The sequence below is a fragment of the Chrysemys picta genome, chromosome 2 (assembly GCF_011386835.1).
Source record: "Chrysemys picta bellii isolate R12L10 chromosome 2, ASM1138683v2, whole genome shotgun sequence".
Taxonomy (NCBI): domain Eukaryota; kingdom Metazoa; phylum Chordata; order Testudines; family Emydidae; genus Chrysemys; species Chrysemys picta.
The window spans coordinates 81,682,948-81,697,745 of record NC_088792.1 but is presented as its reverse complement, the minus strand read 5'-3'; the positions used below and the strand labels follow the sequence as shown (position 1 = coordinate 81,697,745).

General features: G+C 43.7%; 1 protein-coding gene across 1 annotated transcript in view; it reads right to left on the bottom strand.

The window, feature by feature from the left end:
- The window catches only part of LOC101953884 (collagen alpha-6(VI) chain), a 298,199-nt gene that overhangs the window by 26,776 nt on the left and 256,625 nt on the right, over positions 1-14,798 (bottom strand). Inside the window, exons 20-27 of the mRNA XM_065583599.1 lie at positions 13,237-13,290; positions 11,991-12,026; positions 10,051-10,113; positions 7,135-7,197; positions 5,008-5,070; positions 3,741-3,803; positions 3,489-3,539; positions 1,861-1,896 (exon numbers count right to left, since the gene is read on the bottom strand). Coding sequence (XP_065439671.1) covers positions 1,861-1,896; positions 3,489-3,539; positions 3,741-3,803; positions 5,008-5,070; positions 7,135-7,197; positions 10,051-10,113; positions 11,991-12,026; positions 13,237-13,290 — 429 coding nt within the window. The remainder of the gene's footprint in view (positions 1-1,860; positions 1,897-3,488; positions 3,540-3,740; positions 3,804-5,007; positions 5,071-7,134; positions 7,198-10,050; positions 10,114-11,990; positions 12,027-13,236; positions 13,291-14,798) is intronic.

The window sequence follows — 14,798 nt, the reverse complement described above, 5'->3', positions numbered from 1 at the left end:
TGTGCCAGGTTTATTTTGGCATCTACCTGTGAGAAAGTTTATAAAGTACAGCACACCAGGCTGAATATTTTACTGTGTTAATTCCCAGTTGTGCAAAATTATTGGTGTGGACCAAATATCTCCTTACTACATTTAGACTCCCAGCACCAGACACTCAGCCCTTTCCTGGCTACTTTGAGCAGCTCAAAAGAGAACCAACTAGCTGGAGAGCTATCCTAATAGGGCTGTTGGACAATAACCCTAGTGCAGGACAATCCCCTGGTGGTATAAAGTGGAAGTAACTGGCAATATATCAGCTACGTCCTTCAGGACAGGGTGTTTGTCAGGGGAGCACGAGATGTACGGTGGATTATGGTCATGTTCTGGTGATCTCTGTCGGAGGAGATTATTCCTGTCAGTGCAGCAGAGGATAACACCAATCTGGAACCACTGAAGTCAATGGGAGAAGGATTGAGACGTTAGAGTAGCCCTTAGCCTGCTCCTAGTTACCTTCGGACACAACTGATCAGAAGAGTAGAAAGGTGGCATAAAGTCATCTTTCCTCACCCTGATTCAACTCTAGAGCAATTAAAGTATCAACAGAAACACATTCTGCAGTGAAAACAAAAGAATGGAAGAAACAACTTGTCTTTTTACCTTAAAGTGACTAGTTAGGCCTACAGGTTCCCCCATGTATTCTTTCTGATTTTACATATTCTCCCTCAAAGAAGCTACGTCAGCAGTACATGTCTTTTGGGTGTTTGGTTTTACAATTGCAAAGAACTGCTAATAGTTAAGGATGAGCATGTCAGACTTGCTTTTAGGGCTGACGTTTAAAAAAACTGGAGCCTTTTAATATGTCAAAATGGGTAATCTCCCCAAAATGTGTACTTTTAATAATTTAATCAGCCATGTACTACTATAAATTACCGGTTGAAAAATAATGTTTGTGTAATTCAGGAGATGAGGCAATGAATTTAGTTAGTCTATATGTAGATATCAGCATATTTTCCACCATCACTTACGCAACACATTGATGTCATACTTCATATGTAATGCACAGCACAAAACAAAAAAAGTCTAGTTAATAGTGTATTTTTCATACACATAGCTTCAATAGACTATGTATATCACACACAGCTTCATATACAACACTACAAAACAAAACGCAAGAGTGCGCCTAAGGCTGTGCAAGATATTATCTGGGGATTTTTTCCAGCACTTTCTTTGGATAACTGTGCTTTGTAACCGCCGACACTATCTGCTACCTGCTCCATGTTACTGACAGGAAGAAGTGGGACACAGACTCCTAAACCAGCAGGCACAACACATAGCTATTCCTATATTTAGGAAATCATGTCCCAGAGGCTCATAGACTTTAAGGTCAGAAGGGACCATTATGATCTTCTAGTCTGACCTCCTGCACAACGCAGGCCACAGAATCTTACCCACCCAAACCCCTGACCTATGTCTGAGCTATTGAAGTCCTCAACTTGTGGTTTAAGCACATCTCTAAATGTAAGATTTGACTTCAACAATCTCAGAAATGACACACTATAATTAAAATTGATAAATTAAAAAAACTGTTTAAAATTTCCAAGCAATAAGGTGAGCAGACAAGAATTGTTTTAACCCTTTAGTATCAAAGAATTTCAGATGTTGACAGATAAATCAGAACTTTCTTCCCATGAAACATCAAGAATGTTTCTTTTATTCTACCATTGAAACTTATTTCCATCTCTAAAGTCTCCACTCTTATCTTGATTTTATGCCAACATAACTTAACTGCAGCAGAGTTCTGTTGGTGCAAAAGTGGTGTAATGGAGGGGAGACTCAAGGTTATTGATCAGAAAGCTACAACATTAATGTGAAGTACGATACCTTCTGTCCAATATCTCCAGTGAATCCTTTTTGTCCCTGTTATTTACAGTAAATAAGATAAAATCATCATCACATTGATATTTCTACTCAGTTTTTTCTACTATATTTGACTTTTCAGAATCAGACACAACCCAATAATAGGCAGTGAAACTGGCAATGTGCTGGAAAACAGTATTATTGTTGCTATCTATTATTTTTTGAGGTGCTAACATGGATTGTACAAAATGCAGAAGATGACACTGCCCTGATGCAAGAAGCTTATAATTTAAGCGGAATGATACAATTGATGCATAAAGGGCCAGATCCAACTCCTGTTTGAGTCAATGAAAAGACAGCCGTTGATTTTAATGGGAGTTGGATTGCACCCAAAATACATCTGCAGACCAGGAAGTTTAGAGCCCAATCCTGCTATGTGCGGGTTACCCTACATTCCCAATGGGAGCACCTTTCTGGATTAAGTCCTTAGAACACGAAGTATTTGGGGAGGAGGAATGGCAAGAGGCACAGTAAGGGTGTGACAGCATGTTACTAAAGTGGGATAGGCTTGCCAGAAGAAGGGAGTTTAAGGTGAGGTTTGCATTAATAGGGTTAAAAGACATGGATGGAGAAGTTCAGGGAGTCTGGCAGTAGTTACCCAGGACAAAAGCGTTCTGTTCTCCCTTATTTTATTCAGACGTATATCATTTAAAATATATATAAAGAAGCACTGTACTTTACTGGGCTATTCATGTGCTCCTAATTACATAGTCACTTCCTTTTAATTTATCAATGCAAAGATGAAATACTCCAGGATAACTTTACTCGTTTTTCCTAAACACCGACAGAAACTGTACAGTGAACGGGCACTGGCTAGGCTGTCAGGCATCTGTGGCTATGACAGAAAGATTTGATATATCAAAATATTAGACCTCACAGTTCAGAGTAGAGGGGACTGGAAGCATTTCTTGGAATAAATTAAAACTATTCTCCGATTAGTTTTAGTGCGGCAGAAATTTTTCTCTCATTTCAAAAGAAGGTTTGTAAATAATGATATATGTAAATGTGAACTTATTTAACTGTAAGATGTATCTAAGCTATATAAAATATATCTACGGAAGGACATATAATCTGATTCTATCCCGCTCCTTCACCCTTCAGGTGTTGCTTGTCTTTTTAGACTGGAAGCCCTTCAGGGCAGGAACAATATCTTCCTGAGTGTGGACAGCATTAAAATATTGTTACAACAACAACATTAAAATAATGCTCCAATAAATAATTAGGGTTATTACTACTATTATATTTTTACCTTTTACTCTAATTTTAAGAATTTATAACTTATTTTCTAATGTTTCTACGTTGCCATAGGCACACACGGCAATTGATAGACAAATAAAAACAACAATCCCCCCCCCCACCCAATGACTTTACAACCTATGGCCCTAATCTTACAACATGATCCATACAGTGGATTTTTATGGAGCCCCTGCGAAGTCAGGGAGTGCAGAAGTCTGTCTGTGGATCAGATTGCAGGATTTACAGTCAGAAATGATAATGGAACAACTCTTTTTTCCCCCTGCAGTTTTCACTCTCACTAAAATAATGTAAAAACAAGTTAAGAGTTTCCATTTTTTTTCCTTTTTCATGTTTACCTTTGCTCCTTTGTTTCCTGATTCACCATATCTATCAGCACCATTGTCTCCCTGTAAATAGAGCATTATATTTAAATCATCTGTTTTTTCTGTCTGTGCTTTACTCCAGCTATTAATGTCTATATTAATTCTAAGTGTCTATGTAGCAACCCAAATATGAGGAGGACAGAGAGAAGCGACAGGATTGGCAATTTATAAATTAAGAACTAGCTTTTGGCCACACACTGCCCATGGAGAGAATAAAACACAAACCTGAATTCCCCGTTGACCTGGTGGCCCTCTCGGTCCTGTCTCTCCAGGATCACCATATTCTCCCTGTCAAATGCAATTAATATGAGCTGAGACTTAAGTAATCTCTTTTAAACCCACAGACCTTAATTAATCTTTCTATCCAACTGATTTTAAGAATACCGTTGAAACTACAATCCAAAGGTATAATAAAAATAAACAGTAAATCTCACTTAATTACTTACGATTAAGGCTGCGTGTCTGTCATGGAAGTCACAGATACCATAACTTTCTGTGACCTCTGTGACTTCTGCAGTAGACAGTGCAGCTGGCTCAGGGGCTACCCTAGCCGGGTAGCCCCTGAGCCAGCAGCAGCAGCTTGGGTGTGTGGGAAGGGGCTCAGGGCTGGGGCAGGGGGTTGGGGTGGCACTTATTTCGGTATAGGGGGGGCTCGCTGGCTCTCACCAGCATGTCCCTGCAGCTTCTAGGCAGAGGGACCAGGGGGCTCCACATGCTGCCCATGCCCACAGGCACTGCCCCAGCAGCTCCCATTGGCTGTGGTTCCCAGGGAGCTGTGGAGCCAGCACTTGTGGCGGGAGCAGCGCATGAAGCCCGCCTGGCCACCCCTCCCCCTAGGAGTTGCAGGGACCTGCCTGTCAGAGCCAGGCAGGGAGCCTACAGCATGGCCAACCCTCTCCCCCAGTGCCAGTGGGGATCACAGGCCATGCACCGCCGCCCGCCTCCCTCCTCCCAGCACTAGTGGGGGGTCCCGGGCTGTGCGCCACCACCTCCCATAACACCAGCAGTGGTCCTGGGCCGTGTGCTGCCATTACTGCCCATGTCCCCCTCAGCTCCAGCGGGGGAGCCGGGACACCCCCCTCCCAGCACCCACGCCCCCCCCCCCCCCACAGCCCGCCCCCCAGAGCGCCGGGGCACCCCGGACCAAGTTTTAGTTAGGAGTGTATAGTAAAAGTCATGGACAGGTCACAGGCTGTGAATTTTTGTTTACTGCCCATGACTTACTAAAAATACCCATGACTGAAACGTAGCCTTACTTATAATTATGCATACAGCTGACACTGAGATCAAAGACCTGTAGTCATTAAAAAACAAAACAAAAACACACACACACACACACACACACACACACACACACACACCACTTCCATTGACTTTTGCCTGAATGATTGTTTCAGGAGCAGGCTCAAAAGCAAAACCTTCAGGTGGGAACAAACAAATTAACGTTTAAAACAACAACAACATCAAAAGTAGTTAAAGGAATGAAACCTACTTTATTTCCTCTCATTCCAGGACTGCCAGGACTCCCTTTTGGACCCGCAGCTCCCAGGTCACACTGAAATTAAATGAACATATGATACTTCGTGAGAATTTGGAAAAAAACCCAAACAAATCACTTTGCTTCTTTTTGCAACTTGTAACAACCATATAATGATGTTCAATGGCTCAGCTTCAACAAACACCACCACATTAGCACTTCATGTAGAATGACAAGAATCTAGTCGCAACTGTGCCACCTGTGCTTTTCCTGTAGATATCTGGCAGGCAGCAAAAGCAGTCAACATCAATAATGCTTAGATTCATTGCTTCAAGTCTAGACCAAACATTTATTTTCCTACCAGCATGGCAGCAAGATTGTACAAGATGAAGGCCATTCACTAGTTTGACTGGTACAGAACTTTTTTCAGTATCCATCAAACGTTGCTTTCTCAATTCCAGACAAATAGAGACATGTTCATAAAGTGATTATACTGTAGACTTAATACCTATTCTTCATTCATAAAAAAAAAAAATCCAGACAAAGTTACTACTGGCTTCTCATCCACACAGTCTCCATATTAGTCATATATAAACAAAAAGGCCTAATTTGGTCTTTGGGTACATCTACACTTACCTCCGGGTCCGGCGGCAGGCAATCGATGTTCTGGGATCGATTTATCGTGTCTGGTCTAGACGCAATAAATCGATCCCGGAAGTGCTCGCCGTCGACGCCGGTACTCCAGCTCGGCGAGAGGAGTACGCGGCATCGACGGGGGAGCCTGCCTGCCGCGTCTGGACCCGCGGTAAGTTCAGACTAAGGTACTTCGAATTCAGCTACGTTATTAACATAGCTGAATTTGCGTACCTTAGTCCGAAGTGGGGGGTTAGTGTGGACCAGGCCTTTAATTATATGGATACAATCTCCACTGCTTTGTAGCAGGTTTATATGGATCATATTGATTTCAATGGGAGTTCCCCACTCCCATCATAAACAGAAACAGAATTTTGTCTCACTTTTTTATTTTGTCACAGTGGCCACATCTTTCGAACACAAATCTACCCAAACAACATATATGGCTTGAAGGAAATTTACACGAGAGAATCAGGAGAAGACCCATTGTTAGCTTCAGGGAACTCCCTAACACAGTTTCTTCTATTGTTGAAACTCGGTGTGTCTAGCTCTTCAAGTGTAACGGTTTTCCAGAGACTCTGGTCACAAGAAAGGTGGCAACTTGTCAGAAATAAAGACAATCCTGGAAGCAATTAGGGATCTAGCCTCTGTGTATGGTAAACTGACCGTAAATACTTTGGAAACATGCAAAATATAGCTGCTCAGTTAAGATGCAAAGTGCCAAATACAAAAAAGCAAAGAGAGCAACAGAATCAGACATTTCTTTTAGACAGTACTGCCAAGAGAAAGGAAAGTACGGCAACTAAGCAAATATAAATGTTAGGTGAGATTTCAAAAGTACTCAGCACTGGCCTACATCTCATCCCATTGATTTCAATGGGAATTTCCCCCCAACGTTTGAAAAACCCAGCCTAGAAAAATCAAACTGATAATTGCTCCGCCTGCCAAATGGAGAGCAGGAAGAAGATTTGGATAGCTTTCCTTGTTAAATTATCTAGTAGATGGGTCCAGATTCGGTGGCTGTACCGTGGTTCAGACTCAGTGGTGCAGTTTCTGTGGCTCTCAAGGTACCAGTTACAACTATGAGACTCAGGAAGCTGTATGTCATTTAATTAAACATTATCATAAAGCAAAAGTTCTGTTATTTTCTAACTCTTGAGTAGTTCATTTTACAAGCTTAAAACCATTATTTTAATCTATGTTTTGCAATATTTATGCAAACACACACATGCTCCTGTACCCTTAAATAAACTGGTGGGTCATGACAGAATATAAATGAATTTTTATATACCTATTGCAGATTTTTTTCCTTATAATGTAAAACAGTTTAGCATTGCTCTGAGATGTTTAGCCTCTTACGAATACATTTCTCTCTGACAGGGTATCATGATACACTGCACAGGAATTTTGAAACAAAGAATGCAGTAAAACAGCAGTAAAAATGAAGTCTCCCATTGGTTACACACACAGTGAGTAGAACACTAAGTGAACTTCACACAGTATTTTTACCTGAAGCCCTTTATTTCCTTCACTTCCTTTCTCTCCTTTCACACCTTTAATCCCTTTTTGTCCCTAGAAGGTATGTTAGATGACAGAAAATTCAGTTAACACACAAATGCATATATTACAAACAGAAATATTAAATACCCTGTCTTAAGAAATAACACCACTTAGCCCTTTATATAGGCTTTATGTCTTGAAAGTGCTCTTAAAACAACACCTGATTCATCCTTATATCATCACTATGTGATGGGTATTCTCCCCATTTTACATATGGGGAAACAAAGATTCAGGGGCACAGCTACTCTCCAGCTGCATAGGTCTGTGGGGGGGGGGGGGGAAGCAGGGGAGGACTAGGGAGATCTGTAGGGGGAAGGATGGGAGGAATCCTGTCCAGATGGCAAGATACCCTCAAGGGCAGTGCCATAACGAGGGCAAGGCAAGTGAGGCAGTTGCCTCAGGTGTGGAAGGTGAGGGGTGCAGAAAGTCTCTCCTTTGGCGGCAATTTGGCGGCAAGTCCTTCCTTCTGAGAGTGACTGAGGGACCCGCCACTGAATTGCCGCTGGTCGTCGGCAAGGGAGAGGGGCGGCACATCCGGCTCTTCAGCAGTGGGTCCCTCAGTGCCTCTCGGAGGGAAGGACTTGCTGCCAAATTGCCGCCGAAGAACAGCAGTAATTCAGCGGCAGGTCCTTCCCTCCAAGAGGGACCCGCCGCCGAAGAGCCAGACGTGCCGCCCCGTCCCTTGCTTCAGGTGCAAAAATCCCTAGTTATGGCTCTGCTCAAGGGAGGCTGCTAAAATGTCAGCAAAGGTCCCCGGTGGCACCAGGACCCCCCACCAATGCAAAACACAAAGCATTAAAAATGTAAAGAAAAAGTAATCAGTGAGTGCTAGCACACACAGCTAGAGACACAGCTACAGACACTGGGTTCCCATAGCAGTCAGCCAGCCAAGAATGAGAGTTCAGCTGCCCCCAAGTTCCTTTCTGCTGAAGAGGTCCAGGTGCATGCAAGAACATAAGAAGGGCCATGCTGGGTCAGACCAATGGGCCATCCAGCCCAGTATTCTGTCCTCCAACAGTGGCCAATACCAGATGCCCCAAAGGGAATGAGCAGAACAAGGCAATGATCAAGTGATCCATCCCCTGATGTCCAGTCCCAGCATCTGGCAGTCAGAAGATGGGGCAATTTGGAGGGGATGTGTAGCGGAGTGGTCACCCGCTCCGGCCCTGAAAGGGTTACAGCCAGACCTGGGAGAGGGCTGGGGCTGCGAGCCAAAGACTAGGCTGACTGGGGCATGGCCCCAGCTGTGGCTGCTTCCCCAATCAGGCCACAGCTGTCCCTATAAAAGGCTGTGAGCCAGGAGCTCAGGCAGTCTCTCTAGCTGTGGAGAGAGATGAGCCTGGCTGCTTGGGAGCTCAGCAGGGTACCTGGCGTGGAGCAGGGCTGGGGAAAGGCCAGAGAAGCTGGGGAGCTCCAGGCTGGAAAACTCCACAGCCTGCAGGCCTTGCTGAAGGCCTGAAGCAGGTTCTGGGGTTGCAGAGGGGCAGCCCGGGGTAGGCAAAGGCAGCAGGTCCAAACCCCGCCTTTCTGATAATGAGTGGTTCACAGACTGCAGTCCGTCCCTGTGAGCAGGGGCTAGATGGTGATTGGCAGTAGCCACTGAGGCAAGGTGGGGATAGAGGGTTGAAGGTTCCCTGGGGTGGAGAGATCCAGAGACTGGGGGTATTGCCAGGAGGCAACACCCAAGGCAAAGGGGTACTGAGGTCCGGGGGATCTGGGAGGGACACGGGGGCCTGAGGCACACAGGATAGCAGCCGGCAGAAGGCGCTCCAAAGCTGGAAAAGCTAGTTTCCTGGACAACCAGCAGGAGGCAGGATGAGATAGGCTTGCTGAGAAGGATGTGGATTTGCACCCATGGAATGGCCCTCTGGTGCGGCTGCCTCCCCAGGTGTTAGCTTCAAGGAAATCCCCAATACAATTTCTTCAATTTGCAGCCCTTGTACCTGCAAGAATGAATCTATATCCATATTTACAATACAGGGACCTAAAATACATCTAAAATCACACAGGGCCAGATTGTGAATCCCTTACTCACTCTGGTTCCACAAGCTATTTCGTTGATGAGTAATCCAATATGAGGAAGAGGCTTCCAATCTGGGCCACAGAAAACTGTGGTCAGAAGTCCAGATCTAGATAGGAGGCGTACTTGGGCAGTATTTGCTCAACAGAAGGGCAGGACTGGAACATCAGAGGAGTTGCAAGCCAGAGCTGTGCAGGGAAGTTTGCACTGTGTCTGCCTTACTATGCTATGCCTGATTCAAGCCAATGCTGCCAGTGCTTCACAGCCACCAACAATATATTCACTCACATGTTGACTGTGCTTTATAGAATCATAGAACTGGTAGGGACCGCGAGAGGTTATTTAGCCCAGTTCCCTGCACTCAAGGCAGGACTAAGCTTTGTGTGAGTATGGACACTGGGCCATATGATTTTTGGACATAGACTATTTCATTTCTCCTTTGTATTTCAAGTCCTTCTCCTCAAAAATACCTAGATCAGCGGTTCTCAAACTGTGGGGGTCACCAGGGCTGGCATTAGACTTGCTGGGGCCTGGGGCCAAAGCCCCATCGCCCAGGGCCAAAGCCCAAATCCCACCACCCAGGGTCAAAGCCAAAGCCTGAGGGCTTCAGCCCTGGGTGGCAGGGCTCAGGTTACAGGCCCCCCACCTAGGGCAGAAGCCCAAAGGCTTCAGTTTTGGCCCCACCAGGCTTTGGTATTGGCCCTCACGCCTAGGGCAGTGGGGCTTATGTGGGCTCAGGCTTCAATCCCCCCTCCTAGGGTCACGTAGTAATTTTTGTTGTCAGAAAGGGGTCACGGTGCAATGAAGTTTGAGAACCCCTGATCTAGATGAATGTTAATATTCACCTGGGATCCTGGAAATCCTGGTTCTCCTGGAAAGCCCGTCAAACCAGGAGCTCCTTTCTCCCCCTGTATTAAGAGACAGAATCTTGTAACAATTTTCTCAAGTGATCATAACAGTGACTGATCTGCCTGGAGAACAGTATGATATTTTCAATTTCTAATACCATTTATTTGGCATTTGAACACCTCTTCTCTTCATTAAGTGACATTTCTCTAAAGAATCAGCATTTAGATCAAATTACATTTTTTAGCATAGTGTCTTCACAGACTATCAGCATATCCTACCATATTTTTAATAAAGTTGGTCGTTGCAACACATGGATTTAAAAAATTGTTTTTAAAATCCAGAAATTAAGTGAAGCTTATTTATTGCCACAAAGCAGGTTGAGCTTATAACCAAGGCAGCTGTTATAAGACAAAATGCCTGAAACGTGATTTGAGACATGGTTTTTCAGTTTAGCAGCTGGACAGTACCTTGCCATCAGGGGCAGCTCTATTTTGCCGCCCCAAGCATGGCAGGCAGGGCACCCGCTGCTGAAGCTGCAGGACCGGCGGACCTCCTGCAGGCAGGCTGCCGAAGGCTGCCTGACTGCCGCCCTCGCAGGGACCGGCAGGGTGCACCCTGCGGCTTGCCTCCCCAGGCACGCGCTTGGAACGCTGGTGCCTGGAGCCACCGATGCTTGCCATGCAATTGTGCATAACTGAGGGAGAGTGCAAGGAGCCTCCTGCCCCGTTTTACCCCTCTTTAGAGGCACATCACAATTACAACTCTGCACTCACCTCAGCCCAAGGACTAGGTGAGGCCACAACATCTATAGACCTCAAAGAGGCAAGCAGAATGTGCATGTCTTCTGGATTCTATCCCATACTGCTCCTAACATGGGGCAGTGCCTATACAATGCAATCCAGTACTATGTGCTGTGCAACATAATGTGTCTTGATCTTTGTTTAAAGAGCAAAAAGTATTTTGTAAAGGAATGTTACCAGGTTAAAAATCTTCTCAAAACAAACACACTTCTAATCTCAGATGATTAAAACTGTAAATATTTATTCTGGTTTATTTTCAGTTTTTCATTTCTCTGCCTTTGACAACGAAAATCTCAGTTTCACTTTTAGTGTCTCAGTGCTGTTTGAACTGAAGACACTGCAGGGAAATGATTATTTTTGTTGCGATGGAAAGTTATGGAAAGTTTTTTATTGCTCTCACGTTTTGTAAAAGCTTCTTGTCACAAGATCTCATTTAGATTCATGTTTGACTTGACAATGTCCTTCAAATAAAATATTATGCATCCATGATCTTTCACTATTAATGCTCTACAGTGCCATATTTTGTACAATTTGGATTTTTATGGTGCTCACTATAGTATGAGGGCCCGATCCCGCTCACCTCATACTTGCAACCCAGATGCAATAGTTCAAGTCTATTCAGCAAAGTATCTCAGCACAGGCTTACTCAGTACAATGACATTCCACGATTGTCCCTCTTGTGTGTCACTCTGAAGCCTAGAATGTCTGTACACTCAGTGTGAAGAGATGAAAACAACTACAGGCATGGCTGAAAGCTCCTTTTGTTTAGCACCAGGTTCAATCATCACTGGGATTGGCAGTCTGTTACCATTCAATCTTGAAGTTTTCAGCCATTTTTGGCCTTAAAAAAAAAATAAACCAAAAAAACCACACAACACACACGACTTTATGGATTACAGCGAGGAAACAGCACTCTAGTTCTCATGAATGGGACTAGTTCTTCAATGGGACTTGTGCAGCATACACATTGCTGAACTAGGACCCACAGGTAGTACCACTGAAGCAGGATTTATCCGTTATCCTATATGCTATAATAAATTTTAAATAAATATTGGACTCTCTCTGCAAATATTTTAGAAGGCAGGAAAGCTCCCACGTTACTCCTACTGTAGATATGGGAAATTAAGGAAACCTACCTGTGGACCTGGTGTTCCTCTTCGACCTTTTGCTCCCTGACACAAGACAAGATAGATGTTTGTTAGACATCTATTAGACCCCAGTTATCTCTCTCAATTAAATGACAAACAGTAGAGAAGCTGTGGCAACTGTCAATTTTTTCCCCAGATAATTTGACGTTCACACAATGCTTTACTACGTGCTCAAGTTACTGTACATGCTAGAACAGTGATTGAGAGCAAAGCAAATGTGAAAGTTATTATGAATGTGTCAGGACATTACTTTGCTATCACTTTTGCTTACTGCTCACACACTTCAGTCCTGCTGTGCCAAGAGAAGGACTAAAACATTCATGCCCTGTCCGCCCTGGCAAAACAGATGTGTTTATAACATTGGTTTTGGCAGTAGAGCTTAAAGACATTTCCCACCAAGCAGCGAGAAAGGTTCCCACCTCTTTAGTCTGTTCTTATTGGTAACTGCCTATGACAGAGCGCTAGGCAAGAAAGGCCGAGTTAGCATTCTGTTCACAGCAGCTCCAATCAAGCAAGGCAGAATGGAGCTGATTAAGCACAGCTGTGCCTAATTTGTGGGTGGGGAAGGGCAGAAAGGCTAATTAAGCCCTTAGGCAGAGCCCACAAATAGGTACAGAAAGGAAGTGGAAAGGGGGAAGCAAGCAGAGAGAGAGATTGCGCTCCCCTGCTTGTTACAAGAGCTGTATGTATTATGAAGGTGGTGGGAATCCCTTTGTAAATAAACTGCACAAGGATCTCTGAGTAGTTTCTAGACTGGGACAGAGGCAGGAGCCTGGTGGCCCCGCTACACTGCCACACACGGCTGCTACTCTGAAACCTTTCTTAATGCAAATCCTTATCTTTGCAGAATTTCTCTTTGTTTGGAAGGAGAAAAAAGAAGCAGAGAAGTGAAGTCATCAGCAAGCATTGGGGGACAGAAACTGGGCAGTATTGCAGTAGGTTCCAAATTTGAAAGAAATGAGGAAGCTATTTTGTCTCTGATAGTCAGTCTGTTGTGTTGGATAGTCCTATTCAGGAGGAAAGAGTTTGCCTGGAATCAGAGGCTATTGCTACGGTTAATTTTTTCAGGGCAGTCTATCAGATTTATTTATCTCCTCTTCCTGCAGTGAATGGAGGCTAAAGGAGCAATCGATCAAGGTTAAATTTATGGACTCTGAGATCATTCTTTCTACCTTGGATTAATTTCAAACATTTCCTTTGCATATTTAGTCTCCTTGTCTATATGGGTTCTTACTGTGGTTCTCTGAGAGCCTGGTGACCCTGGTGGGCCCATTGGTCCTCTTTCACCCTGGAAATGAGAAATTTAATTTCATGTTATCTCAATTGTCACTCAAATTCCAAATGTTTTATATTTTTCCAGATTATTAAGACATCTAGTCATGAACAATGGACATGCAAACCAATGGGAAAAAATTATTTTCATAACACTTGGGCACATATCATCTGTGACTGCTTACCCCTGTCAGAGTTAAGAACAGAAACATAGTATTTTAATTGCATGACTTCATCTATGCAACATTGTCAAAGAAATGCCATTGTGTTATGGTACATTTCATAAAGTACCATCAAAATAATCATTGATGTTGCCCTCAAATTATATTTGTCTGGAAGGTGCTGCATGTTTGTTATTACAGTCACCATTCTGTTTTGTGTATCAACACTGATCTTCAGCAGACTGTGCAGATAATCCATGTCTTGTACTGGTGCTCCATAACTGCTCTACAGTGAAATCAATCGAAGTTCAGGGGGGCTTAGCACTGTGTAGTATTGGGCCCATATATAGATCTAAGTACTTTCCCCGCACACACACTTTGAAAGATTTTCTGTGGAAGTTCATTAATTTACTACAACAAATGTTTTAAAGACAACTACTACTAATAATAATAGGTATGTCACAGATGACAGTAGGTATGATTATTCATCATATATCCACACCTTAGTTATTTTTCATCTCTTTAAAAAAATGTGAGACCACTTCCAAAGCTGGACCGCAGAGTGCAAATTCATGGATCTCAAATCACCCATAAGGATAGAATCAGAGAACCATAGAAATGTAGGACTGGAAGCGACTTCAGCAGATCATCAAAACCAGCCCCCTGTGCTGAGGCAGGACAAATTAAACTTAGACCATCCATGACAAGTAGCCTCCAGTGATGCGGATTCCACAACCTCCCTTGGAAGCCTATGCCAGAGCTTAACTGCCTTTACAATTGGAAAGTTTTTCCTATCTGACCTAAACCTCCCTTGCTACAGATTAAGCCCATTATTTCGTGTCCTACATTCAGCGGACCTGGAGAAACAGGATGACCATCAGTTGCTACAACAGCCCTTAACATATTTGAAGGCTTATCAGGTCCTTCTCTGAGTCTTCTTTTCTCAAGACTAAATATGTCTAGGTTGTTTAACCTTTCCTTGTAGGTCAGGTTTTCAGAACCTTTCATCATTTTTGTTGCCCTCATCTGGACTCCTTCCAATTCATCCACATCTTTCTACCTAGAACTGGATGCAGTACTTGAGTTGAGGCCTCGCCAAGGCCGAGTAGAAAGGAACAATTACCTCCAGTGACTTACATACAACTCTCCTGTAAATACATCCCAGAATATTAGCCTTTTTTGCAGCTGCATCACGTTATTGATTCATGTTCAATTTGTGATCCACTATAATCCCAGAACCTTTTCAGCAGTACTACTACCTAGCCAGTTATTCCCTATTTTATAGTGGTGCATTTGACTTCTCCTTCCTAAGTGTGGTACTTTGCACTTGTCTTTATTGAATGTCATCTTGTTGATTTCTGAT